Source organism: Peromyscus maniculatus, chromosome 23, assembly GCF_049852395.1.
Source record: "Peromyscus maniculatus bairdii isolate BWxNUB_F1_BW_parent chromosome 23, HU_Pman_BW_mat_3.1, whole genome shotgun sequence".
Classification (NCBI taxonomy): domain Eukaryota; kingdom Metazoa; phylum Chordata; class Mammalia; order Rodentia; family Cricetidae; genus Peromyscus; species Peromyscus maniculatus.
The window spans coordinates 41,563,802-41,585,484 of NC_134874.1; the positions used below are offsets into that span (position 1 = coordinate 41,563,802).

The 21,683-nt window shown below is 35.9% G+C and overlaps 1 protein-coding gene across 1 annotated transcript; it reads right to left on the bottom strand.

Annotated features, from left to right (window-relative positions):
- Positions 1-2,273: 2,273 nt before the first annotated feature.
- LOC102926404 (vomeronasal type-2 receptor 116-like) lies at positions 2,274-17,963 on the bottom strand. Its single transcript, XM_076561303.1, has 6 exons — positions 17,305-17,963; positions 9,598-9,889; positions 8,420-9,223; positions 6,902-7,129; positions 5,266-5,389; positions 2,274-3,437 (listed from the first exon to the last, which is right to left on the bottom strand). Exons 1-6 carry the CDS (start codon positions 17,502-17,504, stop codon positions 2,509-2,511), a joined length of 2,577 nt encoding a protein of 858 aa, XP_076417418.1. The 5' UTR covers positions 17,505-17,963; the 3' UTR covers positions 2,274-2,508.
- Positions 17,964-21,683: the final 3,720 nt, after the last annotated feature.

Here is a 21,683-nt window from a genome sequence, read left to right on the forward strand (position 1 = left end):
TCTCTTTAAAAAACAGGGAGTGGGGAGAAAACAATCAGGTTTCTAAGCAATACTTACAAAATAAAATATAGTAGCATATGAAACAAAAAGTACCATACCAAAATAGTACTAAACTACCACACAAGAGGAAAATTGCCCAAGAAAGCACATAAGAAACAGATATAGACAGAGAGACCCAATTGTTCACACTCTCAGGAATTTCATAAAACCACTTATCTAGAAGCCATAATACATACACAAAATACATAATATAAAATAAAAGAGAAAAAAATGAAAAGCCAGATAAGACATTATGATACTAGAACAACACCACTGAGTTTGTTTTCACTTGGCAATCTAGTGCTACATTTGCAGCCTATACTTAAAAGTTTTTGTTGCCTTCACGAGACTTTCTTAGAGAAAACTAGACTTTAATTTGCAAATGGCTAGCAATTGGAAGTAGCTACTGGGTTAGGAATAGAGGAATATGAATGCTTCCCATTTCAGCTCTGGGAACTCATCCGGTACAGACTTCTGCAGGCCCTGTGCATGTTGCCTCAGTCTCTGTGAGTTCAAATGTGCATCTACCTTGTTAATTTGGATGCCTTGTTCTCTTGGTGTCCTTATACCCTCTGTGCCCAACACTCCTTGTGCCTCACCTACCACAGTGTTCTGTGTGTCCTGAGGGGAGGGATTAGATGGAGACATGCAATTTAGGGCTCAGAATTCCACTGCCTACCACTCTCAGCATAATATCTGGATGTGGGTCTCTGTATTGGCTCTCATCTGCTGCAGAAGAAAGCTACTTTTACAATAGTTGAGGAAGGCACTGAGACATTGTAGAATGTCATTAGTATTCATTTTATTGCTGTGTTCCTTTAATAGAACTGTAGTGTTTGGTTTTACCCTAGGCCCTTGAGCTATCTTGCTTCAGATGTTTTGACACATGAAAACAGTATGAGATGTATTTTCCACTTCATGGAGTGGACCTAAAGTCAAAGTAGATGTGGCTTGGTTACTCCCCCAAGATATACTATTACAGTAGCTTATGCTACAGTCTATATATGCACCTGTGTGAACTTATGTTTGTGTGTGTGTGTGTGTGTGTGTGTGTATGTTTGTATGTGTGTGTCTACATTTCCATGTATTCTACATACTTCGCCTTGTTTTGTTGTTGTTTCTTTGTTTTTTTTTTTTTGTTTTGTTCTTTTTGGATTTCTTTCCTGTTTGTTTTCTAAACAGAGAGAAAAAGAAGTCATTAAGTTGGGTGGGTGGGCTATTAAGGAGGGTCTGGGAGGAGATGAGGGAGGACAAACCATGATCACAAAGTATTGTATAAAAATGTATTTTAAGAGTCACCCTGATGAAACTATTCTCAAAATTAGAATCTGGCTTGTTTTCAATTTTACTATAGTGATTGACATAATTTATCCTCTACCTTATTCTTAAAAGCTTACAGCTTGTGAACTAGAAAAAGACTGATTACAGACAAATGGCATGATACAAGGCACACAGAACATAATGTCTTAGAAATTTATGCAAATGTACATTACACAAGAAATTAGAAGCGTCAGAAATGCTGTTCCTAAAAATTTCATATTTTTTATGGAATGTTGATACAATATGGAGAAATGAGTACTCATAAATATGCAGAAGTTATACAATAAACAGTTTCAGTTGAAAAAATATAGAACAATTTATCAAAATTGAAGAATTGTAGATGACTGAGCACACAAACCGCTTGGATATCTCTAGTCAAAGATAGACATGAGCACAGAAGGGCTTTTCAAACCACAGATTTAACAGAAGATTCATGTAATTGACTGTTTGGGTATGTATCTGATTAACTGATATCTGACTTTGGGTTATAATTAAGAAATAAATTTGTCTTTGCACAATTCTAATATGCATCTCATTATGCAAATATTTGACAGAGTAATATATTCATGTCAAAATCATATTCATTTTTTTAATGTGCATTTGTTCATAGCAAAAGCATACATAAAATATAAGCATGATATATCCAGGAAACATATCAAGTGCATCAAAAATACATGGATATGTATGAAAACTTTTGGTACTATGATGGTAAAGTTATACAATGTTGAAGAGGTGAAGAATACACATATATCCCATTCATTTTTTTCTTTGATATTAAATGAGAGAGATAATGAATTTTTATTGAAGTAAGCATACTAATTTAGAGGAATGTACAAAACTATTGAAAGATGGGAAAATAAGGATGTATTTCACCAATAAATGAAACCAATAAATAGAAAATCTTTGCTATATGATCTCTGATAACTGGGTTGGTAATAAACAGGCTTGAAGACGTCTAAATTACAAGTCAACTTCTAATATAAACAAATGTGTAAATAATAGGAGATGAGAGAATAAAGATGGCTTTCATCAATGAATAAAATTTATATATATACATATATATATAATCTTAAATTTCTATATTATCTCTGACAATTATATTAGTGCTCAACAAACTTGAAGAAATCCATGTAATTAAGAGAACACAGACTAAGCTATAAGATTGACTTTTCCTCTAGAATATGCTTTGTTCCTGACATGAGAAAGCACATTCCTATGTGGTCTTAACAAAATAATACAGCACTTGGGGAAAAAGATGCAGCCTAGCAGACCTGCACTGGAAGCCAGGATAGAGAAGACTTCCATGGCCACCATGAGTTTCCCCTTGGTGCTGTGGTAGACAGGGAGGAAGGTGAGCCACACACTGAAGAACACCAGCATGCTGAAAGTGATGAACTTGGCTTCATTGAATGTGTCAGGCAGGTTCCTGGACAGGTAAGCCATAGTGTAGCTCCCAAGTGCCATGGAGCAGAGGTATGCCAGGACAGAATGGAAGGCAATAGTGGAGCCCTTGTTGCATATAATAATTATGTGGCCATGTTCAGTGTAAGCATCTGAGTCAATAAATGGAGGAGAGGTGCTCAGCCAAATTCCACAGAGCACAAGCTGGATGAGGGTGCAGATGGGAATGATGAAGTTAGGAACCCTTGATATCATTATCCACCTTGTCAGTCTTCCTGGCAATGTGATCTTGAAAGCCAGAACCACAGTAATAGTTTTGGCCAAGACTGTGGAGAGAGCCACAGTGAACAGAACTGCAAATGTGCTCTGTTGCAGGATACAGGTGGCTGTGTTAGGACGGCCAATGAAGAGCAATGGACAGAGGAAACAGAGGATCAGAGTGATGAGCAGGATGTAAGTGAGAGCCTGGTTATTGGCCTTGACAATGGGAGTGTGGTGATACTTCACAAAGACACCAAGAACACCAGCTGTTAGTGCAGAGAAGCCCAGGGCCAAGCAGATGAGTGCCATCCCCAAAGGGTCTTCATAGGACAGAAAGGTCACTGCTTTCTGGAGGCAGTGGTTCTGTTGTGCATTTGCATAATGACTTTCTGGACACTTCACACAATGATCCATATCTGCTCAGGAATTAAAGTTATTATGAGTCTCTGTTCAGTTTCCCCTTTTGTCTCAAGCCAATTCAGAAAACCAGTTCTCTGGCATTTGACCACATTTCCTCTGTTGTTCCACACTCAAGTAAATCAGTGCTCAATAGTGATAATTACTAAATGCTTTCTAATCGATCATTCCAGATTGATACTGCCTATCTTCTTTGTTGGACATAATGTGAACAAGTCTGTACTTTTCATTGTTATATAACAAATGTACTCAAAGCACCTATATGCACATTAAATCTTTGATGGTATGTATAGCTAGTATCAATATGCAGTTTGAAATTAGGCAAATTAAAGAAACCAAAAAAAATTGAAAGTTTCTATCTATACAAAGCAAAGTTAAAACATCTGAATGTTCAGGAAAACCATTATGTTGCTCAAAACATTACTATTGATACATGAATAATCAGACATAAATGTTAAGTTGAGGAATCCTTTTTTATTTTCTCTCTATATTCAACATTGTGTCTGTGTGTGTTCCTCACTTTCACTGTTTCAATGGTCTCTTGCCTATTTTTTGTTCCTTGGATATATTTTGACATAAGGTTCCTCTACTATGTTCACCTTTGACTGAAAAAGAGGATCCATCAAATTCAGTGTCCTATCTTGTTCTAAGAACAAGGGTGTACACCTATGCCTTGCATATTCACAACGCTGCCATTAACGGAAGTGGTAATGTGTCATTTCAACTAGTTGTCACAAGACATTCTTTCATAATTTACCACTTCTATGTTTAATAATGATTCCATTAACTCTTTATAGAAAATAGAGTTATTTGTATAAAACAAGTTAAAATTATGACACATAGCATCTATTAATTTAAAAAAAATTGTGTTCAATGTAAGATTCTCATAAGATTTTGACATACCTCCCCAATGGATATATATTTGTCCACAACATATATAAGATCTTTAATACCTATGTTATTAAAGGATATCCCTCACCATGGAAGTTACATAGTTTGATGTTTCTAGTACTCACATGGGGATGGAGGAAAACAGGAAAGAAAAGATACTCATTAAGGGAATGTGGAATGTTATTTATACTGGAAATAAAAAAGATAAAGGTAGATAAATGGTTCTGTGGTTCAGGATACTGCTACTCTTAGGAGGACCTAGTTTCAGTTGCAAGCACCTATATGGGGGTCAATGCTACTATCTGTGCCTCCACCACCAGAAGATCTTATGCCCTCTTCTAACTTTGATGTGCACTAAGCAAGTACATGTGCACATACATGAATGCAGACAAAACATTCACAGATAAAACAAAATGAAAAAATATAAAATAAAAAAATTTAAATATGTACATGGGTAAATCAAATATGACCTTTCTGATCACTCCTGATGAACCCAGAATCATGACTGAAATTATCCAACTGAGGGCCATAAGAAATCAACCCTTCAATGTGTGCTAACTATGAATTAACTATGGTTTGAAATAAAAGATAAGTCAGTAATTTATAGTGTGTGTGTGTGTGTGTGTGTGTGTGTGTGTGTGTGTGTGTGTGTGTGTGAAATGCCATGGTGAAGAAAGCAGACTACTCTGTGATGGGTAAAGCTTATCTCCAAAGGAAATAATGGCTGTAGTAGATCAACAGCATACATCAAGTATGAGTTTCAATGTCCAGAGCACCATCCAAATTACTGAAAAAATGAACTAAAATATTTTTACTTCTAACTGAAAGAATCAGAGGACTTATCTCTGCTGTTCCTTCACAGAACTTGTCCATCTGTTTAGACATTGCAGAACACTGTGGAGAGGTGGGAAATACCCCAGTTAGACTGACACTTACCTGTCTCATTGGAAATCTCATTATCTGGACAACGAATGCAATCATAGCAGCAGGCAGCTTTCCCCTCCTGAGAGGATTTTCTGAATCCAGTAACACAGCTCTCACTGCACACAGAACAGGGAAGCTGAGAATTAAATATAAAAGAGAAAATATTCAGGAGTGTATAGTTTCAAAATAATAAAAACAATATTTTTTCAATATAGAACAATGATATGGCAAGATTTATATTTATTATTTGAAGATTTTTGTTTTGATGCATTACTTCTAATTTCAATATAGTATATCCAAGAAGATCAATGTATTTAAACAATGATCTAAAGACAACAGAAATCTGAACAATTGTGAAAATATAAGAGATAGGACAAAATAAGAAGAAGTTAGGTCATGAAGTACGTGTCTAAATGGGCAAGTGTAATGACATACTGATCCTATTCTGTACTTCCTGACAGCTGGAGTGAGCAGCTTTGTTTCTCAGTGGTGATGCTTGGCTAACGTTTGTCAGCTTGACAGGATTCAAAATAAACATGTGAACTAGTCTTTGTGACTTTCTGTGAGAGATAACATATTCTATAAGTATGTGCACTATTTCATTGGTTGTTATTGCTAAGGACTGAAAGAAAAAAAGGGATGTGAAGAGCAGTGTTCACATCAGTCTACTTCCTGACTGAAGATAAACATGACTCACTTTTTCAGGCTCTTGCCAACATGATTGCCTGAATCATTATGAAATGCTCATGCTAAGTGTGACCCAATAAAGTCAACATGTAGCAAGAGTTTTCCTGCCTTGCCCACAGTCAGGACAAATCTTTGTCACCCGCCAGTCCCACAGCTGCTCAGACCCAACCAAGTAAACACAGAGACTTATATTGCTTACAAACTGTATGGCCATGGCAGGCTTCTTGCTAACTGTTCTTATAGCTTAAATTAATCCATTTCTATAAATCTATACCTTGCCACGTGGCTCGTGGCTTACCGGCATCTTCACATGCTGCTTGTCCTGGCAGCAGCTGGCAGTGACTCCTTCTACCTTCCTGTTCTTTCTTTTCTCCTCTCTGTTAGTCCCACCTATACTTCCTGCCTAACCACTGGCCAATCGGTGTTTTATTTATTGACCAATCAAAGCAACACATTTTCCATACAGACCATCCCACAACAGTCAATGTTCTTAACTTATGTCTGCCAGGTTTTTCTTTTTCTTTCTTTCTTTCTTTTTTTTTTTTTTTTTGGTTGTTTGACAAATTGCTTCCTTTTTTTAGCAGCAAAACTTGCAATTAAACCATTCACATGTGCCATCCATGCTACTGTGCATTATCAGGTGCCTGAAAGCAAAATGACCATGCACTAATATTTTCAAATTTGACAGTCAAACTAGTACTCTTGTCAGGTGGTGTGGTGATAGGAATGTAATCTTAATAAATAGATACTATATATATCAATGGAAATAAGTACCCATAGAAAAAAAGATATGGAAAAATAAACAATCCCATTTCTCAGAATAAGGCAACAAATGCTTTCTCATATAACAGTAGTTTTGTTCGTACAGATGGGCACTGAGTAAGGAAACAACAATCATTACATCCCCAAACAAATGTCTATTGACATAAAGATCAAAACAATGAGATAAGATCCAGCCCACCTCTGTAAATCCTGTAGCCCACTGTATCATATGGTCAGACAAACATAGTTCTTGGCCCTGTGGAGCTTTTGGAGAAAATGTTCCAACTTTTATCTTTTGTCTGAGACCATCTGGAAAATTCCAGAAATTGAGAATATCATATTCTGCATCTAATTTCCTTTGTGAATCCAAAACCACAAGGTTTCCAGCACCATTTTTGAAATGGATATTCTTGAGAAAAGGATGAAGCTAAAAGAGATGCAGAATTTGATGATGAATTTGTTCCTAGAAAAATCAACAGAACCCAATGAAGCAATGGGTCTCATTGTCCTAAATCCCTGCCATTATTTGCTAGCTATACCAAGCTATCAACCTTTTAATGGATGAAGACCAAATATGAATATTGTCATAATGTTTCTAGACAGTGTAACACAAATTGCTAAATGGTCTTATTAATAAAACAAACAAACAAACAAACAAAAAACCTGGAGCCAGTTATTGGGATGAAAGCTGAGAGATCAGAGGAACAGAATAAGTCAGCCACAAGTTCTTACCACTAGGAAATCCTCAGCCCAAAAGAGATACTTCCTGTATCCTCACACCTATATACCTTTCTGTGCCCTGCCATCTTACTTTCTCTCTCCACCCAGCTATTTCAGTTCCTGTCTGTCTGTACAGACTTACAGACCTCCATGGTTAACTAGTGCTGGGATTAAAGGCATGTACCACCACCCTGGCTCTGATCCCAGTGTGACCTTGATCTCACAGAGATCCATATGAATCTCTGCCTCCCAGATGCTAGAATTAAAGGTGTGTGCTACTGCTGTCTGACCTCTATGCTTAATAGAGTGGCTGGCTTTTTCCTTTGATCCCCAGGTGAACTTTATTTGTTCGAGTACAAATAAAATATCACCACAAGTTAGTTTCAAAAGAAAGAACTGAACTGACATACACAAACACACAATAACAAGCAAATAAACAAATAGATTTAATTGATGAATGTGAATTCAAGCAAAAATCCACAGGCTTCAAGTACTAGCTGCATCCAAATATTGAAGTAATCTAGTCAAAGTTTCAGTTTGTAAACTGGGGTGTTTATGTCCAAAATGTAATGAAAATGGTCAATTAGGAAACATAACCATAGCTTCAGAATTTTAACCACAAGGTTCTAATAGCATTTGACCATTAAGGATATAGTTCTCTTATTTCTGTTCGGTAATGTACTTAGAGATAATGAGGTTTCAATTGAGTATTATGTCATGAGAAGATTCTGAGGTTAAATATAACACAAAGTATATAATGACATACATTTAAACCTTGTTATTGCCACCCATTCTCATGAACAATGACACGTGTCTGCAATCACTTCTATATGTTGAAATTACATACAGTCTCTCAGGTGCTTTTTTGCAAAACCTGCCACAGTGTACAATCATGTAATGTGTGCTTTTGTAAAACCTCAGTATGTCACTGGGCTAAAATGTTGATAAAATATACATGTATACAAACATTGATAAAATATACAGGCAGAGAAATTACCTCCCAAGGGAAGTTACTTATCTCCCCATTTCCATGGGGCTGAATTTGTACTTGTTTGAGTGTCATCTCATGGAGACTGTGAGCCACAGCATATACAGAATTATATATATTGTAACTCTCTTCAGTCATATCCATTTCCCAAACATTTTTAGGCAACATTTCCAAGGAAACGTTGGGTAGACAGCTACTCAAAATTTTACAATCAGGTCCAGAAAAGGGACAATTGAAGTATGTGTTCCACAAAACAGCAAGATAACCATCTTCTGGGTATTTGGAAGGGTTGTATGTCTGGACAAACTTCCTAAAATCAGAAATCTCAGCACGGTGGTGTGCAAAAATGAGACTCCCATGGAATGAATCAAATATGAAATACTCAAAATCAGTAGTTGAATCCCATTGTGACCTCATGATCCAAACTTTCCCATTCATTAAACGTATCCCTGTATTTATGATTATACCATGTGAAGATTCTGTGTCACCATAAATGAAAACCACATTTGCAGATGATTTCAGGATCTTCAGGTAAGTTGTTCTGGAAAAGTCATTGGAGGAAATCAAGTTGTCCTGAATCATTTCTACAAAAGCTATGCACACTCTGTTCCTGTCCATCTCTCCTCTCAGGTCTGAGAGAATCTCAGCCCCATTGTGGTCATCTATGAGAACCAGTCCCACCCAGGTCCAGCTGAAATGAATCATCAAAATGACAATGCCTTGTGACAGAGATGTGTCCTTGAGTGCTGTCTGGTAGAGAGAAGTGAACTGGGCTCTGTCACTTAGCATAGTGTCAAATGGCCCAAAATTAATCTGAAGAAAATTTCAAATAGGAAACAAGAGTGAAAACATTGACCTAGAACACAATTTAAGACCTGAGGTGACACTTTGGATTGGTATAAACTAACTTCTACTCATGGTGTTTTAAACTTTCATTTTGTTTTTGAAGAACTTTATAGAATTACTCAAAGACAGAATATGTTTTTCTTGTTTTTCTAAACAACCAGTATAGGCTCCACCATATTTTTTTTAATCTCAAGCAAAGTATATGAGGCTATATAACCAAATGCCTGATTTATATACTTTGAAAGATGAATGATACAGCATCATTTCTTTACATTTGAAAACACCTGAAATGTCTGCAGTATAATACTGGTTTCTTTTTTCTTCATGGCCAAGTCCCTCACCTGTGGATATTTGTAGAGATTGAGCAGTCTCCCAATATGTGCAGAGGTTGCCCATGATGTTCCTGTAAGTAAAGCCGCGGCCTTCTTCTGTCCTCTACATGTGTAATTCGGAATAATTATTTTAGTTCCCGTGAGGCAAGTAAAAGCTTCCTGGAGAATATGCCATTGATTGCTTGGGACATGATAGAGATCAAATCCTAGAGATGTATTGGGTAAAATGTGAGTATTCTTGTTGATCTCCTCAACAGCAAATATGAAGGCCAAAGAAAACTGGTAGCTCCTCCACTTGAACCTGCACAGAAAGATTGTCAATATTTATGAAGGGGAATCATATCATATTGAACAGTATGATGCAAGGGCTTTTATACCTTCAATATTATATATCTATAAGTAATATTTTTTGTCATCACAGTAATGGTTGTAAGTTGAATACCGGTGTAACAGTAAGTGATGGCTTAAACCTAAAAGCCTCAGATGGATCTAAAATTTCTGGACAAGAATGTTGACCTGAGCTGATAGCAACCTTGGAATCTCTGGTAAGGACAAACACAAACAAACTCCCCTAATTCTTTGACACTGTAGTGAAATAACCAGAAGATGTTAAGCTTCCATCCTTTAAGGTTCCCCTGTTTTGTCCTATAAAACCCCCAAGTCCTCCACATCACACTCACTATGTCTGTACATAGATAGAGAGACTGTAGCCCTTCAGTTGTTCTGATGGAGGACCAATGATGCTTATGGTGATGTCTACCTGTGTCACATGTATCAACCCCAAAGCAACATTTGGATCTAAACCTGGGAGGAGATTGAGGGTATCCCCCACCCAAGCACATCCCTTTGAATTCCTTTCCTCTCTTCCATTGCCATTTCTCTCTCCTTTCTGAGAGCCATACAATTAAGAGTAGAATGACTGAGTTAGCTCCCAATGCTTTAACAGCCTAACAGGCTTGACTTGAATCCTCTGGGGGTTTTGTTTGTGTGTGTGCTCAGTTTTAGTATTTTCCCTAATCTTACTGCCTTTTTTGCTTTCCCTTCACTATGTTCTTACCATCCACACAAAGTCGACTACACAACAACTTCAAATACCAGATGACAGATGTAATTTCATTACCCTGCAGCTGATGACAACTTGAACAGAAAATATGACCAAGTTTATTGCACACATGACTTGAGGATTCTCATCAAGACAGAACCATCATGTGACTTGACTGCTAACTTTGCTAATGATATCATAAAGACAACACATGCCATGTGACTTCACCACCATCTTCGTTAATGTCATCACTTGGGACAAGTCAAAATAGTGACCACCATTATGCTTCATGGTCCCATTCAGTCCAATAGGACCACCACACCCATTTTATATACAACCATGGAGAAAATTTTGGGCTTCTATGTTGTTTATTTTGTAACTTTTAGTGTTTTGTTTGCATGCTATAATTGCTGGCTTCCAAAGATAAAATCTTATTGAAATTCACAGATCCCAACAAAGATGCAAAGAATGAATTGCCAACTGAGAGACAAGGTGCAGCCAGGAAAGTGCTACTAGAGTAGTCTCAACTGGGTCTCACTACTGATGATTTGGACTGGTAAGTCCAAACTACTTTTCCTCTAAAATGTCCTTTGCTCCTTTGTTCTTTGAATATCTTTTGTTTCTGCACGAACTTACAAAATATTTACTAAGGAGCCTTATGTTAAGTTTCCCTTTCACAATGAAAAAGATAAAACTCTAATGCCAATAACCAATAATCATAAGATTTTCATTTATTAGCATTTGTCTTTTCCATTACTTATGTATAGACAGTTCCTTTGAAATTATGGTTTGTTGTTCATATCATGTTTTAATAACAAAATGATTATAAGTAAATGCTCTTGTGAATTACAATTATTGATTTGGCCTTCATTTATTTTGTTCATAGTAATATTAAAGGTAAAAAAATCTTAAATACAAATATGTATATAATCAACATGACCACATAGAATAAATAAATAGAAATTACTATGTTTCTGAACACTTCTTTGGAACAATTAACCTGAGGTTTTACATATAAATTTAATGTCTACTTTTAAGTCCAAGACTTATGGAATCATATAGTTCTGGTCAAAATTATATCTCCTTGATGCATATCCCAACTCTGGTTCTACAATATAGCTCATACCACTTAAGGTTATTGATAACCTTTAAAATATTATTGTTCCTAAACCAGGATATTTTAGTCATATTGGAATATAGCCATCATTTATATATGAATAAGATATATTTGTGCTTGTAAATGTGATATAAATATAGATAGATAGATATGATATATGTATGAATGCATATAAAGAAATAAACATTTTAATGATTATAAGGACATTTCCCACCAATGAAGCCTCATTGAAAGTAAATAAATAAATAAATAAATAAATAAATAAATAAATAAATAAAAAGTGTTTGAAGATCCAACACAGGCATTTTGTCCTGTCTAGTAAGTAAAACAATAACAAGCAGGCTCTACCTTCAATTCTGGTAGACTAAAATGACAACAGCAGAACAAGTTAAATATTAATAGGACTTTAAAAAATGAGAACATGACCTGACAATATTTTTAAAAGGTGGGAGGGGGATATCTATCTATGTAATGATAAATTATCTTAATATATACCGAGTAAAGAATTTTCAGTGACTAAATCTAGATCACCCACATTGTCATCAGAAAGACCTTACTTATTTTCTGTAAGCCTCATGAATTCATGGGTTCTCTATGGTGAACTTTGACAAGAATGAAACTTGGTGTCATTGAGAACTTAAAGAGAAAGGATACACATTATTTGAGGCTTCCCCAATGAAAGAATATTCTCACAATAGACAGTAAATTTAGTTGTTAAACCTCCTATGCCTCATGGTCTTTTCATTTGGAAATTAATCACAACAAAATGAGGTATGATTATGTGTCTCTTTGGCAAGGGACAGACTTCTGATCATTATTCTTGGTTATCTACTTGATGGAATATAATCTGGATCTTAGAGGTAGGGAAACATCCTTTTAATCCAGGTATTTTAGACACTTCCTTAATCTTGATCTTTAGTCAGGAAGAAACACTTTTAATGCACATCTAATTTTGATGGGCACCTATATAAGGACATGGGAGAAGGAAGCTTTTGTTCTTGCATGCTACCATGCCACTACCTAATCCATTCCTTCACAAGAACCTACTCCTTGTGGATTCTAGAATATATATCAAGATATGTGGCTTTGAAATATCTAATTATGGTATTTACCTTGATCCTCTACATAATGTACTCAGAGGAGTACATGTATACATGCAAGCATGTGTAAAGTTTAAAAAAACATATCCATTGAGTAGTAATGCACACGATAATAACTACACTGGCAACAGAGATAAAATAAACCTTAATGTATAGAATGAAAATAAAAAAGATATTATGTAAATATAAAAAATAATATATTCATAAAATTTGAAAGCTGTTTCCAATAACATAAAGTATTCATGCTGCACCACATTATACAAAAATTCAAAACACACACACACATGCACACAAACCCATGCATTTGAAGAGCAAGAAAAAGAAATAGAATTCTCTCTTCATGAAGAAATGGATATTTTGTAGAATTGTGTATCTAGTTATGAAAACATATTGAAAAAAATATAAATGTATACTGAAGAAAATCAAAACATATTTTAAAATTACAAAACAAAACAACTAAAAAATGTTAATAACCTCATTCTCAATTATAGAAAATGAACAAGACAGCATGTAGTGTTTCCTATAGATGAGCCCAGAAGTAGAATAATTAGGTCATACGTCATGTTATTTCTATTTTAAAGGTTTGATGAGCCTCCAACATGATCTCCATAATATCTCTAAACATTTTCATGCCCCAATAGAAAATAAGGATTTCTCTTTGCCAACAGCCTTTCAAATACTTACGATTAGATTTCTTGGTGATAACTATTATACTTCTAGATAGTTGTAATTTGCTTTAAATACAAAAGGAACAGTCAAGTATTTTATTTATAGCCAAGGAGGATAATGAGAAATTGAAGACAAATAGCCTATACAACAAATCTGTTGACAGGCTAAGTATCAACATGAAGTGGAAAGAAATTGGATCATTGTCCTCCCCTTGAATAGGAATCATTTCAAAATGAATCACAGTCCTTAGATTGAAACATGAAAAACTGAAATTGATAGAAGATCACATACTTAATGATTGTCGAGACACTGGTGTAGGCAAGAAGTTACTGAAGAGAATGCCAGTGTTACACAAATTAGCCTTGGGTATCAACAGATGGAGCCACACAAAATGAAGGTACAACTACAACAAAATGAAAAAAAATACTCTATAGAGCAAAGAAATTTGTTATCAGAACATCATATAATAGGAGAAAACATCTTCCATTTGTTTTCTAGGTGTTGATCTAATATCTAAAGTTTTAATTAACTGAAAGAAGTTAGTTATAAATCAAGGAAACAAAACATCCAACCAACAAATGGGTTATGGCATGAACAGATCCTTTACAAAAGAAAAACACATATAGTCAGCAGCCACTTTCAAAAATTTTGAACATCAGTGATCATCACATAAATGCAAAACTAAAAAAAAGCATTGATTGTTTCAAATATTTTGAGTAGAGTAATAATGTTTCAAGATTCAAAGATACATCAGCAGGAAGAGACGAAGAACAGAAATGCCTGCTATGGATTATTGAATGTTTGCTGTTTCACATCTTTTCCACTGAAAATCCAAGAAGATATAATTGTTAGAAACTCAGTTAAAAGGAGAATAATAAACACTGGAAAAATTAATGGGTGGTTAATCCATTGATATTCCAGGGGAAACCAAATACATGCAGTTCATATTATTAATGAAGGGAAATAGAGTAGAAAACTTGAGGTGGTTATATCCATAATTAGACCATGGATATACATGAGAAAAATGAATGATCAAGATAAGGATGGAAATCTTTTGAGAAATCTTGAAATTCATATTTTTATTTTCAATAATAAATATAAAAAGTGTTTGAAATGAACATAACACTGTGAGAATTATTAGGATAACCACAAAGCAAGTATTATTTCCTTTAACATGAAATATATTTATTAGGAAGAAAGCATCTAATTAGAAACATTATGAAATCCAAATTATCAAGGAATATATTCTCCATGAAACTGAAAACCTTCTGTAAGGCACAGGACACTGTCAAAAGAAAAAAATGGCAGCCTACAGAATGGGAAATTATCTTCACCAACTCCACATCTGACAGAAGGCTGATATCCAAAACATATGAAAAAACTCAAGAAACTAAGTATCAAAAAATCAAATAATCTAATTCAAAACCAGGGTACAGACCTAAACAGAGATTCTCCACTGAGGAATCTCAAATGGCCAACATCCTCAGCCATCAGGAAAATGCAAATCAAAACAGCACTGGTCTTCCATCTTACACATGTCAGAAAGGCTAAGATCAAAAATCCAAGTGCCAGCTCATGCTAGTGAGAATGTGGAGCTAGGGGAACACTCCTCCAATGATACTGGGAGTAAAATCTTGTACAACCACTTTGGAAATCAAAATGATGGTTTATTGGAAAATTGGAAATAGATCTACCTCAAGCACCCAGCTATACCACTCTTGCAAGTACACCAAAAGGATGTTGCACTATACTAGAAGGACACTTGTTCAACTATATTCGTAGCAGCTTTATTCTTAGTAGCCATGAACTGGCAACAACCTTGATGCCTTTCAACCAAAGAATGTATAAATAAATTTTGGTACTTTAATACAATGGAGTACTACTCAGCTGTTAAAAACAATAACATCATGAAATATGCTGGCAAATGGATGCAACTAGAAAAGATCATACTGAGTGAGGCAACCTGGACCCAGAAAGACAAACACAGTATATACTCACTTATAAGTGGATGTTAGCTATAAATGAGAACTGTGCTACAATCCACAAACCCATAGAAGCTAAGTAATGAGGAGGGCTCAAGGTGAGGGAAGAAGCATGCATTTGTTTCAGTTTCTGAAAACAATATATAAACTTGTAATTGTATTGTTCAAATGCTACTTTGACTTGTCTTGTCAAATTTACCTTTAAGTAAATGTGAAAAAAAATGATGCTCACAGACTAGTAGAGAGATTCTCTGTTTGTAATCTCTTATGGGGGATATTATTGTCCATTTACAAAGAGACTTTAAAAAGTACCTGACCAGGAAACTAGCCATACTTCTCATAGGCATTAATATGCATTAATCTGGAAAGAAATATTATCCTTACTTATATATGTATATATAGTAATAAATACATATTTATTATCTTGGGATATATGTATGTGTATTTACAATGCTATATATGGATATATATAGTGTTTCCTTATCATCTTTTAAATTAGGACCTCACAAAATAAAATAAAATTAGAGATTAAGCCACAAAAACATTATTGTACATTCCATGTATATTTTATGATTATAGGAAAGAACTTGCCTGTGTGCATTCAATCAAAATGTGAGGAGAATCAAGTAAGAGGGGAAAAAACAAGAGAAACCCACTCTCCATATATAGTCAAATAGGCACGCTCCTGTGAATGGAGTTCTCTCACCATATTTGTTCTGTCTATTTCAGACTAAGCTGTCAAAACATACTTAATCTACCAAATTTTCCTCTCTGATCATTTATCCTGCTGTATATTCCCAGGGCTGATGACTTAGCACTGCATTCAAGCTTCAGCAAAAACACAATTGCATCACAAGGACCAAATTTTCTGTTCACGCCTGTCTATCTGCTGACATTATACCTGGACAGTGCTTCTGCATTTCCATTTTACAGAGTTTTGTTCTAAATTGAATGCAAGCCATCTTCCTCCATTGTATTTCTTAATACATGGATTCTACAGCTACAGAAATGTCTGCATGGAATAAATAAATCTCACATCCCTCACAAAGAATCCTACATAGACATTTATCTCCAGCAGAGATAATTGTAATTTTACCAATTTGTCTGCCAATGCTCCACAGCCTTAAAACTAACTAAGAAACAACACTCAGAGGTCGCCCTCAACATCTATATGATCTCCAGAACACATCCATACCAACTGTTAATAATCAGAAACACCGGAATGAAATGGAGCAAATGGTGCAAAATTGACAAAGTCTAAAAGATTACTAATCAAAATTATAGATGAAAACTGTAAGTCATTTTGAAAGCATTTTCACAGCAGAGGTTCCAACTCCAAATTATTGTATTCTGACTTGCAAAACAGCAGCAACTAGCACAAGCAGTCCCTGTCACTCCACCATCACATAAGGAAGGACTCTATCGTCACTGCAATAAATGGTATCATTTCTCCTCAAAGGAGAACAACTAGACTTTGAAAACTGCCCGAAGCGGTGTGTCAGCTTTTTAAAAATATTCCATCTGCAGAGAAAACCATGAACATGTCCTACCCCTGAACAGCTAAAAGCAAGGCAGAGGAACATAGATACAGAGTAGCATGTGTAAAATAACATGAATTAAAACAAACTCTTCTTTCTTTGAGAGAAGAAAACAGGGAACAGGACAACACACCTGAAAAAGAGATTTGTGAATACAAGAAAGGGAATGCCAGGATGGGAAATTAGCATTAAATTCACATGAATCCAAACTTACTTGAGGACACTGAAGTCTGAATTTTGAAAAGGAACAAATTGTAAAAGCACTTACCAGAGATCACGCATATCTTCACCTCTAAGATCATCTGTTTTCCTGAGATAATAATGGAAAAGAGGAACAAGTGCAGCAATCACCATATTTCCATCACTGTGCAAAGAATTTAGTGCTTTTAACGTGCACAAAAAATCATCCAAGGAGGACAAAGGAACAAGAGTCTGCAAGAGCAAGAAAATAAAAGTTCGAGAGAGCATCAAAAAGCTGAAGCATCTACCATAGTATAAACATGAGGGACACAGATCCCAATGTGTTTATCAGCTATATATAGAGCTCATATTTTTGTGGACACAAGAGTTTGTAATATTCCTGGTGACTGAAGTCATGACTCTAATCACATGTATTTTTGACAAGCCTCTTCTACTTTCTGTGGAGAATTTTGGAAATCTCTCTTCCCTGAGACTTTCCATCTGAGACCCTCCATTAAAGATAAAAACAAACTTCAAAATACATTTGGGATCTTCTTTAACCACAGGCCCCATGACTTCATCTAAGAGGACAGAACATCAAGGCCCCAGGGATGACTCCTCTTGAATAGACTTGTCAAAAGCTCTCTATCACAAAAGTTACACAAGACAGCGACTCAGGATGATGCAAGGGAGGATGTCAAGGGAGATGACACAGAAAACATCCTGGAAAATGTCCCAACCAGACATGGCCCTGTGGAAATCAGTAAGACATCCTGCTTTTTAAAACTGATTATTGCCTGTGTCAAACTAACTTGTGAATGGCATGGAGGCGTCTAAAAGGACTTTTTCTACAAATCTTGTGTGTCTGCATACTGATATTCCTTCCATGTCTCCCCATATTCTATGGTGATATTTTATTTGTACTGAAATGTGATTTTGTTTGTATGTTAATAAATAAAGTTGCCTGGGGGTCAGAGCTAATAGCAAGGATAGCAGAGCTGGGCGGTGGTGGTGCACGCCTTTAATCCCAGCATTTGGTAGGCAGAGCTAGGTAGATTTCTGTGTGTTCAAGGGTACAGCCAGCATTGGAGACACACGCCTTTAATCTCAATACCAACCATAGAAGACCTGGAAGTCTCTACAGACAGGCAGTGATGAGGCAGTCATGTGTTTGGGTTTACAACCAATAAGAAGGCAGAAAAGAAAGACTATATAAAGACAAACACACAGGAAGTAGGTCTTTTTCGGAGAGGTCTCTTGGCTAGCTGCAGCAGGCGGGTAAGGCTCTTAACTCTGATCTCTTGGCTTTCTTCTTTGCATTGGTTCTGTGTTTCTTATTTAATAAGATGGTTGGTTACATCTACAATACTCCAACATGTTTTCTGTCTCAGTCTTGGCAAACTGATAGGCTGAATTCATGAATTCCAAATCAATGGCTCAATCAATGATGAGATTAGATATTCTATTTACTTTTTGAACTCTCACCTACTCTTCTATTGTGTATCTTTTCAATGTTGAGTCATAAAGAAAAGATTCAGCCACTATGTTTTCTTTTCTTTGAATATGAAGTATTAAAAGAACCCCTTCCATTTTCCATAAGTAAGTAAATAAGAGCTCATATACTCCACCCATTATGTATAAAATGTTCATTCGGAATACTTTAAATGCTATTAATCTGAAAAGCAGAAAGTGCCATGATTGTAAACTTAAAGTCTGAACAATTTCACAAGAACACATATTACTAACATCACAGCCATAGCTTCACGTTTGTTACATTGTACTAGTTTACAGACCAAATGTGGCAAAAGTTGAACACAGCAGCTAGCTTCTGACCTGAACACTTGCCATGCACCTCTAATATTCATCTGCTATTAAGAAGCAAGGTCTGAAAGAAACAATGACATCTACTGACTGTCACAGGGACCTGCAGTTTCTTTATCTTGACAAAGGTTATAAATAACTTTAGACTTGTGTCTCCCAGATGGCTCTGTTAAGACTCTAAACCCTGATAACTGTGACTCCTTATTGAAAATGGGTTATATTATGAGGGTGTGAGGGTGGATAAGGTCATTGTTGTTAGAAGCAATGTGGTTGGAAAGATCAATGGCCAAGATGGAGAACATGGAAGACAGGAAGCTTCCATCAGGGTTTCATAATCCATTGACCAGTGGTGTAAGGTATGACCACAGTCCTGTAAGGAGGCCCTGAAATAATATTGCATCTCAGATGTCTTTTGCTGAGGAAAGCCATATGAATGGTTTGTAGATGAACCAAGACTGGGGTAATGTATCCATTACCACTATTCACTACTGTATTACCAAAATTACTGTATTTATTTTTACTAGTAAACTACATTTTAACATTGTGTTGTTTCATAAATTTTAAGCAAATAGTGAAATTTCTATTCAGAGAGATAGTATATCCAGATATGTTTTCCAAGATGGGTTTCCAATAAATATTAACAGTGAATGAAATTTTATTTTGAAATATTATCAATTCTTTTGTTCTTAGTTGTCCATAATTTAGACTGCTCTATAATAAATAGAGAAAATGTCTCAGTAAATTACTTCAGAACTCAGCCCAAATTAGATTTTTTTCCTCTATTCTTCTCTTATTTATTACATCCCAAACACAGTCCCCCACCAACCCCCACTCTAAATTCCTCCCCTACCTCTCCTCCATCTACTACTCCTCCTCCTTTCCCTTCTGAAAATGGAAGGTCTCTCTGAGGTATCAAACGGACATGATATATCAAGCTTCAGTAAGCCAAGGCACCACCCATTTTATTAACAATTGACTAGGCAAACAAGTAGGAGGAAGAATGTCCCAGCAACAGGCAAAATAGTCAGGGACAGACCCTGCTCCCACTATTTGGAGTTCCATAAGAAGAAAATGCTACTCAACCATAGCATATATGCAATAGCCTTGGTTAGACCCATGCAGGCTCCTTGACTGTCAGGTTTGTCTCTGTGAGACCCTATAAGCCCAGGATATTTGATTATGTGGGGGTTTTTTGTAGTGTCATATGGTAAGACAGCTCTCACCTTTTAAAGGGTTCCTATGAGGAAGAGCGAGGGATAAGAAAATATTAGATGGAACGATATTGAAGAGGAGAAAGACAGAAATACAGAATAGCTTTGGGAAAACCTGGATCAATCCCTTCTGTCTCTTCAAAGGGGCTTTTTATAACAATGCCGAGGGGTGGGTAAAAAGACATCCCCCTTGCTGGATCAAAGCATACTGCACAGCCAAGTGTAGACCCTTCCAAATACCTGGTAACCACATCCATAGTCAAATCATCCCCTTATGCAGCCATATTGGAAAAAGCAAGCTCAGATTTTTGGACCCTAAGTAAGTTCTCAAGAGGAAACCTCTCTGGGTCTCTACAATGTCCTTGACCCCTCTGACTCCTTCCTCCCTGTCGTCCAAGGATTCCCTGAGCTATGCCTAATATTTGTGTGTATCCACATTTGTATCCATCATTTGCTGAATGAAGCCACTCTGATGATAATTATAACTTTTGCCTATTTTATGTTTTCTGAATGAATTTCAATATAAATGTTTCCATATTTTGCACATCATAGCCTAGAAATCAGAATTCCCCTCTTCCATGTCCAGAGATGTTGTGACACATGTACAAGTGGCTTTTTCACTCTAGTAATATTACTGGAAGTGTTAACTGCCATTTTAGTTAGTAATCACAATATTATTTCACAATTATGTATTTCATATATAAGAAGCTTTGAATAATAATTTGATAAACGATTAGGTACATTTTGGACTCACCAAAATAGGATAGATAATAAAATATTTTCTCTAAATTTGTCAGTGCAAATGGACCAAACATTGTTGATGTATTTATTGATTGTATATATTGCATATAGTTATTGTACTTATTGTATATAGTTTTTCTTATATTAGTTATAACTTTCTTTAAATTTTTTTATTTTTATTAGACAAAAATGGGGAAATGTGGTGATATTTTATTTGTGCTTTAATGAAGTTTGCCTGGAGATCAGAGGAAACAGCAAGCCATTTTAAGTAAACCTAGAAGTCAGGCAGTGGTAGCACATGCCCTTAATCTGATCACTTAGCAGACAGGGTCTCTGTGTGTTCAAGGTCATACTAGGGAACAGAGCCAAGCATGGTGACACATGCCAGTACCAACCATAGAGACATGGAGGTTTGTGCAGACAGACAGAAAATGACAGAGCTGCATAGGAAGAGGAAGTGAGATAGCTGGGCTATGATAGCCAATGTGAAGGCAGAACAGCAAGGAAATAAAAGCCTGGGTAGACAGGAAGTCGTGGCATTTGAAATCCACAGAGCTGGTAAGATAAGGTTGGCTGATAGCTATTCCTATTTCCCTGATCTCTAAGGATTTTCACTCCTATATTTGGCTCTGTGTTTGTTATTTTAATAAGACCTTTTAGAATTTCATCCACAGTCTCTTTCACAAAGTTATAA